Source organism: Rhipicephalus sanguineus, chromosome 11 (assembly GCF_013339695.2).
Source record: "Rhipicephalus sanguineus isolate Rsan-2018 chromosome 11, BIME_Rsan_1.4, whole genome shotgun sequence".
Taxonomy (NCBI): domain Eukaryota; kingdom Metazoa; phylum Arthropoda; class Arachnida; order Ixodida; family Ixodidae; genus Rhipicephalus; species Rhipicephalus sanguineus.
Genome location: NC_051186.1, coordinates 75,013,048 through 75,023,563, shown reverse-complemented (window position 1 = coordinate 75,023,563; position 10,516 = coordinate 75,013,048). Strand labels below are relative to the sequence as shown.

The 10,516-nt window shown below is 46.5% G+C and overlaps 1 protein-coding gene across 1 annotated transcript in view; it reads right to left on the bottom strand.

Annotated features, from left to right (window-relative positions):
* Positions 1 to 420: 420 nt before the first annotated feature.
* Positions 421 to 10,516, bottom strand: part of LOC119375637 (uncharacterized) — a 54,668-nt gene continuing 44,572 nt past the window's right edge. The window contains exons 2-3 of the mRNA XM_049411184.1: positions 4,442 to 4,559; positions 421 to 636 (exon numbers count right to left, since the gene is read on the bottom strand). Of these exons, the coding sequence (XP_049267141.1) occupies positions 421 to 636; positions 4,442 to 4,534 (309 nt within the window). The 5' untranslated portion in view covers positions 4,535 to 4,559. The remainder of the gene's footprint in view (positions 637 to 4,441; positions 4,560 to 10,516) is intronic.

Here is a 10,516-nt window from a genome sequence, read left to right as displayed (position 1 = left end):
AAGACACGAAAAAGAGATAGAAAAACCGAGAGCAAGACAGAAAGAGAAAGCAAAAGAGAGAAAGAAAGACAATCAAAGAAAGATGAGGACAGAAATAGAGATAGGAAGGAAGAGACAAAACAAAGAAGAGCAAGCGAGAAATAGAGAGTGAGAGAGAAAGAATGTGAAAAGCAATATACAGAGACAAGAAGAGAGAGAAAAAACGAAAGAAAGGGAGAAAGAGAAACAAAACAAAGAGTAACAAAGAAGGCCTCCCACCTGCACACTTCCCACAGGTTTGTCACCGCTAGTGCGAACCTGCCTTAGTTTTTTTTTTTCTTTTCTTGTATTACCGATTCTCTGGCTAGGACACATTAGATTCGCCCGTCAGATGCAAATGGCTCAGCCACACATCGTCACCATTGTCAAATGAAGACGTCCCTAGTAGTGCGACTGCGCGTATTCCGATGCGGGAAGAGTGAAACTTGCCTGGGAGTAGTCCGTGAGATAGAAGCGGTCGCACCGCTGGTACAGTGCACTATTAGGTGTTTCGGGCTTCCCTTGCAGCCAGTACATGACGACGCCCATCTGCAGTGCGAAGGCTACGATGAGCGACGGCCTGCCGAAGGTCGACCTGGCCATGTTGGAGGCCTTCTCCTGCGGTTTTAGGGGAACACAAAAGTGAAACAATAAATTGATTTAGATTGATAAATTATACTTTGAAAAACGCGTATGTTGTTAATTTCACCATCATATGTTCATTATTAGAATAGAAAATCAAGGTCAAAGGTTTACTTTTAAATCACGCGCCGAAGTCTCCACATGACGTCACGGATTTCAATGTATAATTTTCGTATGTTGGCGACATTGACTCAACAAAATTTTCTGAAAGTGGTATGTTACGTCTAGGGCCCTCTCAGAGAACAATGTACTTAATTTTTGCGACCAGGAACTACGTATGGCCTTGCGCATGCCTTCAAAATCTATGATGTCACGGGATTTGGTGCGGAAAAGTCAAGGTGGCGTCGCCGACCGCACATTCTTTTTCATGTCTTGTAGCTTACCAAGCGCGTTCGTGCGGTAAGATTAGTGTTTTCGGTATTGTGAAATGGTAATTTGCTATTGAGCGAGACATTGTTTTTCTCTCGAGTGTGCCTTTAAGAACATTTTGTGCCATGTCCATCGTCCTCTTTGCTGAACATATCGTAAGTGGCGCGAAGCTAGGAACATGAAAAAGGGCCGGAGGAAAGAGACAGAAGAGCGCCAAACTACTAACTGTTTATTGCCAGCGCAGGCTGAAAAACAGGTAAACTTCCACACATGCGCAGTGGAGTGGAAGAGTTACCCCAAACATGACATCACGTGTCCGCAGATCGTGTCCGCACATGATGCAGACCAGCTTGTGTAATCAGATTGGCCGTCTGGAAAAGGCTGGCTTTCCTCGGGCGGTCTTGTATGCCGTTGCCGAATCTCTGCTACGGAAGCTGAACTTCAGCACTCAGGAAGAGCACTCGAGATAACAGGAGCGCGCGGAACCACAGGTGGTGCCGTACTTGCACAAGTTGAGCCACAACCTCAAGAAGGTGGCCGCCAGGTTCGCAATCCCTGTTGTGTTTTCCGCTCCGAATAAACTGGCGCACTTGTGCCGACGAATCTCTCGTGCTAAGGAGCAAGGGTGCCAAAAGAGACACGTAAAACCTTTCAGGCGTTGTGCCGAAGGGGTCGTATATGAAATTCCCCTGAGCTGTGGCAAGACCTACATCGGTCAAACGGGTCGGTGTATCAACGACCGCCTCAGAGAGCATGCCAACAGCATAGGTAAGAGTGATGGTGCGCACCTTCCCGCGCATGTCAGGTCATGCTCGTGTGTGCCACGTTTTGCGCAAGCTAGGATTATCGGCAAAAGCAGAGATCAAACAGCAAGGGAATTACTAGAGGCGTATCATATTAGAAGTAAAGGGTCCGCTTGTGTCAGTGACACATCCATTGTTCTCTTTCAGTCTGAGTTGTCCTTCTTTAATGAACTGCTCACGTGATGTCATGTGTGGGGTAACTCTCCCACTCCACTGCGCATGTGTGGAAGTTTACCTGTTTTTCAGCCTGCGCTGGCAATAAACAGTTGGTAGTTTGGCGCTCTTCTGTCTCTTTCCTCCGGCCCTTTTCCATGTTCCTAGCTTCGCGCCACTTACGATACGTTCAGCAAACTAAGGCACCAACTCGCCCAAAAACAAGTTCTTCCATCGTCCTCATTCCTACTTCCCGCCCCAACACTGAGTTCTAGGTAGTAAAAGGCATCGCTTAAGCTATTCTCGTAGGGTTATTAATTATGAGTAATGTAATGTAAGAAAAATGTTGTGGCTCATTTTTTATGAACTTGCAATTATTAAGATGATGGTTTAGACGAATCGTGATGTCTGAATGAAGAGAAAGTTGCTCTTTCATGCTAAGCCTTTCTTTTTGCTTTCAGCAGGCTCCTAAGAGCGTCCAGGTGTGCATCCCAAAATGCCAACTTCAACAAAATGTCATCTAACGCTGCCATTTGAAACAACGCATTTCCCATATCTCATATACGGGCAATTTCTGAAGGAGATTTGGCATCAGGATTCGAGAAACATATCGGTACTGATCCCTAGAATGACTCAAATCTTAACGCCGATACTAAAATAAATTCTGTTCCACCACTACGCTTCAACACATGGTGACCGTATGGGGTGCCTCACGAAAAAGAAAAAAATGTTAAAGCCCAGTGCAGTCTCTGTAGCATGCCCGAACAAAGCGGTAATAATCGCAATAGGCGAGTTACTTATGCGAGTACCAGTTAGCACGGTCACAAACAGTTTATTCCTTATGAAGCCGCGGGCCGCGTGTTTAAGACCCCTGGGCTACAGCATCATCAAATCACTCGAACCAACGATTAAACGACGTACCGCGTATCAAGGCAGCTTCGGGCAATTATATGTATAGCCTCCATCTCAGCACTGCCTTGTCCCCAACAAGTCATCGAAAGCCCAGCTGTCGCCGGCTGTCATCGTATCTGATATTGATCGCAGAGAATGGTAAATTGTGTGAAGTGTGTTTCAACATGCTCAACCTTGTGAGTATTAAAGTGTTCTATCATCCTCAGACACTCTCGAGTTTCACTAGTATACGTACGCTTTTGCTGGACTGAGCGACTGTTTTATTGTTTAGCTGTGGTTGCCAAGAAGCGTTATGGCGTTCTATTTATTTGTTTATTTTGTTCATTTACATATCTATCTAATACTGCGAACAACCATTCGTCATGGCGAGAGAGAGCAAGTGCTGATAAAAACAAACACTGTTACCAGGCGTCAGATAAGTTCATAAATGAAAAAAAAAGCACAGCTGATCCCTTTGTCATAGGAATCGGTATAACACGAAAGTGAGACGTGTCTTCACAGACGTAGTTGAGCGTTTGTTGGAGGTTCTTTCCCTACAACGACAAAGGAACAACTGTTATAGCAACAAATTGTAATGTCACGCGAAGAACGGCACACAGCTCGAAACTTCCAACGCGCTGCTCAAGCAGACAGGACGCACGGAACGAATATACACAGGATGAGCACGAACTGTCACGGTTGTAAATTATTTTTGTGTGAGCAGCATGCTCCTTTCGCAAAAGCGGCCGCTGGAGTGCGCGAAGTGACCTTCGTGCTCTCAACGCAAACTTGTGGTGAGACCACAAGGCTTACAAACCACCACCATCACGAGATAAGCGCGCGCACGAGCGACCACGCCCTGTATAAAAACTCGCACTCATGGCGACGCGTGGGGCGGCGATATTTGAAGCGCGCTTCGAGCCCTTCGCGCCATCTCGCTAGTGATAACGAAAACACGCTGATGTACCACCGATCTCTAGAGTACCGCCACCGCCAAATGGTGCATATAAATAGCTCGCCGTTAGCATGGCGAAGAACGTGCCGTCTGTGGCCTAATCGTTTCGTGCCGCGCGCTGCGGAGCGTGGGGTCGTAAGCTCGACTCCCGGTGATGGAACTTTTTCTTCTAGCTTTTCTTTGCCACCTGTTAGTCATTATATTTTGCAACGTCATATGTTGCACGTCAGTGGAGCCGTAATGGACGCTGGCATAAAACACTTTAGTGCTAAAAAAACATGCAAATAAAACATTCACCGTTTTCGCGTTACGCTTGCTGTGTTGTATTGTAGCTCCTGTTTATCTAATCTAGTTCATCGGCCCTACATGGACTTTGCATCCACATTATGTAATACATAAACAAAATAAGAAGTGTTACTTTATTCTATGCACTGCGGCTCCTCCAGCCCAACCCCCCCCCCCCCCCCACCCACACGCACACACTTTTTTTAATTGTTTAACTCCTTTCGGGTCTGAGGGTCGCAAAATGAGCATAAATAATTGAAATGGTTGCACTCTTGCAATGCGTCCACCTTGCAGCACAAATCACACCGTGATGAAAAGCACTCACCATCGTAGGAGTAAACACGTTCAGGCTCTTGTAAGCGTTGATGGGCAACGTGATGCAGTGGTCTTGATAGGGCATAGTCAAAATCGTGGTCATTAACACCAGGACATCCACATCTGGCCTGCAAGCACGTTGAAACAGCACAGAAATCCAGGCAAGGCACAAGTTCAGCAGAATATTGAGGCTAGAAGAAATGAAGGATCCCCTAACGGGAGGACGGCGCAGGGGGTGGGGTCTGTCGCTGGAGTCAACGTTTGGAGAAATGGTCTCGTCTTGTCTCCAAGGCAACAAGTTGCTGTCTTGAAGTCCACTCGCCGAAACGTTGTCTCCAGGAAGAGCCCCCATGCAAGGATGTTTAATCACAGAAGTTCAAGGCAACATTATGGCGCGAAATTATCCATAAACACAGAAAGAAATTCAAAAGAAATTCAAACATCGCTGGAGCCAACGTTTCTATACAAGAACCAGGACTTGAGAATCTTGAAAACAGCGCAAGAACGACACGGACAGAAGGAAGGTAGGAGGACACATCACTAGATCACCAGGCAAAATCTTGGAGGCATTTCACATTAGAAAGAGGTTTCAGCGGGGCATTAGCTGTCCTTTCATTGCCTTGCATGGTAGCGAATACTGTTTGTTGAACGTTCAGGACCTTGGCAACCATCTCTGCGGCGGTTCACGTGGAAGTGATCAGAAACTTTTTGCTTGTTGTTGGCTTTTAATATTCAGAGTGGTGCATTCTGACGTCACGTGTGAATTGCTCACGTGCGTGACAAGTTGTCATGTGCGTGTATTTTATAGTAAAATTTACTTGCAAGTTCTGCGCTGTGGTGTGTCGGTGTGTCATTTTATCTTCTTTTCTGCGTGTCGTTTTTGCGCTGCATTCAGGACGTTCAAGTACTTTTGCCAACTAGCCCGGCTATCAATACTTCTACAAGAGCCAGGACTCAGAATTGTGGCGAATTGGGCCTGTTGGTTGCGCATCCGAAATGATTTGTAGTGCAGTAAACACAGACATAAAATAAGACACGAGGCGCCACGCCATTGTTCGTACGCCGTGTCGTGTCTTCTTTTGTGTCTGCTTTCCCTGCGCTACAAACCGTTTCAGCCAGGACACTGGTCATCAACAAAGAGATTTGTTCCTGGACTTGAGAAATACACGCATACTCTTGCCGAAACTTTGGATGGTGCGACGCCGCCGTCATCCGAAAGCAGTGGCAAAAGAATGCACCCGTACTATGTCATCTTCTGTAAAGAAAAGTGACTACGGCGAGGATTCAATCCTATGCCCCACCACCACTATGGTATACGTCGCCCTGTAGCAGAGTGCGCCTATCTTCTGTCGTTCTCCACTTTTCCGTCTACGTTTCTTGCGCGTCGCCCGCAATGAAACCTCACCATCTAGTCCAATTTCCAGTTCTGTTGAGAGTTCGCTAACCTCTGCGTCACCGTTGCAACAAGTGACGAATCAATGTGCACGTGGTTGGGCTACAGTGTCTAAAATAAAAACCGACAGAAATAACTGACAGTTGAATGTGATTTAAGCCAAAGTGGAACCAATGAGTAGAGCATATTGAATACAAATGGATTTCATAAGAGCTCCCAGAGTATACGAACTTAACTGTATATATATATATATATATATATATATATATATATATATATATATGTATATTGTAGAGAAGCCTTGGGACATGGTAATGGGTTACCCTCTCCAGCGCCTTCCAGTGGGTCGTCCTCATTGGTTGCTTAACTTGCCTTCTTCGTCCCATTTGTTGGGGATGCTGACGCGCTCGTAAATTGCGAGCCAGTCCTCCACGTCGGTGCTATCGGCGCCAGTAAAGATAGGTGGATCGCGTATACGGGGGACACCGGGACATGTGCTCGTTGCGAGAGGAGGCGTTTGCTGGGCGGCGTCTTGAGGCATGGTAGATGGCAGGGTACGGGATCGGAGCTCCAGGGGCATTGAATGGGAGCAGAGCACTCTCCACTAAATTATTAAGGTGTTTAATAGGTGTTTAAGGTGTTTTCACCTTTCTTCTTACTGTACGGAAGGCACCCGTCGCACACCATCGACACGATACTTCCATACAAGCCGGATCCATCTGAGTGTGCGCCGATTTCTGACACAGCCAGGCTCGCTGAAGAGTGTCGCGAGCTTGCCAAGACATTTACGACGCAGGAACAACAGCTGCAGAAGAGCATTCGCGATGGCACCACTACTTACGAACCCATGTTCCTCCCTGGAGCGCTCGTATGGCTCTCGGTCCCAACCACTGCAAGTGGCCTTTCTTCAAAACTGCTGCCGAAATACGAAGGCCCATACCGGGTCGTCGAGCGCACATCCCCGGTCAACTACGTGATCGAACCCATCGAACCAGCTTCGGACATGCGCCGTCGAGGGCGCGACATTGTCAATGTGGAGTGCCTCAGGCCTACTATGACCCACTCAACGTGACGAGCTGTTAGGCCGCCGGACGGCTCCGTTTTCGTCCCCGAGGTAATTGTAGAGAAGCCTTGGGACATGGTAATGGGTTACCCTCTCCAGCGCCTTCCAGTGGATCGTCGTCTTTGGTTGCTTGTAAAAGAACGCCGCTCGCGCAGGGAGTTCGTGCCTTGCCGTGACTGTCGCCATTACTCATTGTCGTTGAGTGCTGTCTATTAAACACCTTAACAATATATATATATATATATATATATATATATATATATATATAGATATATATGAAGAGTCTGTCTTCGGTTGCCGTAAAATAATTAGGAAAAAGTTATCGGTCTCCGATCGAAACGTCGACAAATAAACAGTTTTTTAGAAGCGTATGCCTTTTCCTAATATATATATATATATATATATATATATATATATATATATATATATATATATATATATATATATATATATATATATATATATATATATATGCTCAGTAGATGAATTTTGTTTCATATACTGCATGGGTGAACCTTTCGTCACGAAACAGTGATCGCCGTAATTTAGGAACGGGTTTTCTTTTTATTTTACGATATGGGATCAAATGCGTCTCATCCAATTTGAGCGCGATCAAGCGAACCTACGCGCGTTATGCTATCGCCGAACGAAAATGAACATACACACACCTCTAGAAAATCAACAATAACTATATAACGCATATTTGTAATCTGCTGGAGGTAACCTGCTGGCAGCAGCGAGACGAAGCACTGTACAATACAAAAATGGGTGCGCGAATGTTGGAGAGATTTAAATATCGCATCGAACAGTGTCCGATTCGAAGCGTATAGCTTCGAAGCTGCGTATAGCCTTCGAAGCGTTCAGCCGCTATTCACGCACATTTTTCGAATGTTCCCGATGTTTCGTGGTGTCAAATGTAGCCAAATAAACGAGCTGTTGGCGCAAACACACCACAAATTACGTCACCCCCGTAGCCATACATAGCAAGGCTATCAAGCGTGAGAGCTTACATGATGCAGCATGTTACATCTGCGTCTCTCACCGAGATAGACTTTTGCGACTAATTTAACCACCATTCGCACTGCCTCAACAGCCCTGTGCGAGCGAAGAATCTGCTAATCTGTTTCTTATGCTCAATTTTGAGTTTAAGTTGTAAAACAATGATCACTGGTACGTGAACCTCGTTTCGACATGCTCTGCAGTATTCGTCGATTCAAATTCTGTCAATTTAAGGTTCGAGAGCATCAGTATTCGATCCGACATACGCGGCCACCCCGAATGCGCGACCACGCGTATTCGCTGTTAGACGTCGGTCACTCACGTTATCACGTTCTCTGCAATGTACTCCAAGTTCGGCCAGGATTTGGTGGTGTTGTACAAGTAATATCCGATGCCGACAAACACTTTGCGCCGCTCTCTGTCCTCACCCAGCAGACTCCGGAGTGTCTAGAAAACGAAACGCGAGGAGCGCGTTAGCACTTTCTTTTTTGGGGAAATTTCTTGCACGGCGGCTTCCACATATATTTTGTAACGGAGCGTGCTTGAACAAGCAGCGCGAAAACGACGAGACACACGGCAAAAGAAGGACACAGGACGAGCGCTGTCAAAGAACTGAAACTTATTGAACGAAGCAAAATCAAATGAAAAACCAACACCATGCGCGCGCAGGATTCTATAGATGGCTCGCACTGACATTACTGCAACCGCCATGTTGGTGAACTGCATGGTAGGACGCAAAGTTTGTGACAGGGCGTTCATGTTATCATTGCATCACTTCCAAGTTCCTTTGTCATTGACGAACAGAGGCCAATAATTATGTGGCCGCACCGTTATCGTATTGAAGCAGGTATGCTTCAGTACAATAAAGGTGCGGTTATCAATACGTGCGATATAAATACGTAAAGGCATAACGGTGCGATTCTGAATATCGGTGCGATATCAATACGTAAAGGCAGCATAATCATATCAATACGATTATGCTGTCTTTACGTCATAAAAGCCGCCATGTAGGTGAACCAGTACGTTATGAAGCTGCGCCCATGACGTCACGTGCAAGCTATCTATAGTCGGTTGCAATGTGTACCGCCCAAGTCGCTGTACCACCCAGAGAAAACTTGCATCGATACCATACCTAAACTGCATTTGCTCATCTCCGTGACGTCATGCATGCAGCCAAGACAAAGGAGACCAGCTTAGGGCCATCCAGAGGGCCCGCGACATGGCCGTGGAGTTTAACCTCCCCGTCCCGTCGTGGGAGTGGCCCACCGGTGTCACCCCCTAAAGGGGGTCGAGCGCCGCCTCCGGATAATAATAAAGTTCTTTGCCTGCCTGCCTGACTGGCTTTCGGCTGCAAAACTTGAACTTCCAGGCAAATTGTAGCAAGGTTGTCGGCATCACTTCTCGGTAGAAGGTAACATTTTGAGTAGTGACGACGAACACATAATTTCTATTATGCGTATTATTGATATAAGCAGCGAATAAGTAGTTATGTTTACCACAGAAACCACCTAATATGGTCCAACGTTTCTAGAACTACTTGTTTGAAAACTCGGCTCTGTTGCGTGGGTCCGCCGCAAGCGGAGGCGGCGCGTGGCGCTGTAGTCGGGTCAGGTTTCAGCTAGGTACGCCGATGCCGCCGCTGCTACGGCTGCTATCGTATCGGCGCGCCGGGTCAGAGGCATCACTGCAGTTGTATCAACGAACAGATAGTCCGGATTTTGTAATACGCGCAAAAGAGATTACTCGTGTTACGCATCCACAGTGCCGACATGGTTCGTGCCGGGCTGCACAGCGGCAATAGGACAAACAAATGGACCGCGGCACTCTTGGGCTCAGCATAACCAGGCGGGGTAAAAGGCGGCCAGGCACATCGCAACTTAATAAGCAAATTTATCCCCGTATAAGTGCTACTTCCTGGGCCACTTCTCATACTGAACTTGAGAAAACCGTGAAAAGGGAAGGAAACATTAAGTTAGGGCAAATTTGATGTTTTATATCCTTTTTTTGTACTTTGCTGAGAGCATGGTGGATGTGTTGGCTGTTTGGATTACTTGAGGGCAGTGTGCATAGGACATGCGCAGGGTTCCCCTTGGAACCCTGCGCACGCCTAGCACCCTAGCACAACATGTTTTCCGCTGATTTGACTTTTTAAACTCCATTTTGTCTACACTATAATCGGTAGCTGTGTCCGTATGCGCCAAGAAACTACGGAGCTCGTAATTTTGACCGATAACGTAGCATCACTGAGCAGCTATCACTGTTCTTTGAAACAAAACAACTTATCATGAATGAAAGCTGCGCACGCGAAGTCGACGCCTGTATGACAAAGAAAACATCGCTTTAATAAAGCTTGCGCCGGCGCTTCTGATGCCAAGCGACGGTCACGTGAAATACATGCCGTAACCTTACCTTGAGTAAGGCTGGTACGGTGGTGACCGTGTAATCTTGGACTTCGTTTTCCCAGCCGTATATGTTCAAGATGCCGTAATTGCTCACTCGATTTACCTGCTTCGACTGGTTTAAGTTGTCTCTGATCTTGATATTCTGGAATTGCTCGTTGTCCAGGTATCTATGGAGGAAGCAAACACGCACGTCTTGGGTTATACATTGCATGAGTGGTATTTTTTTTT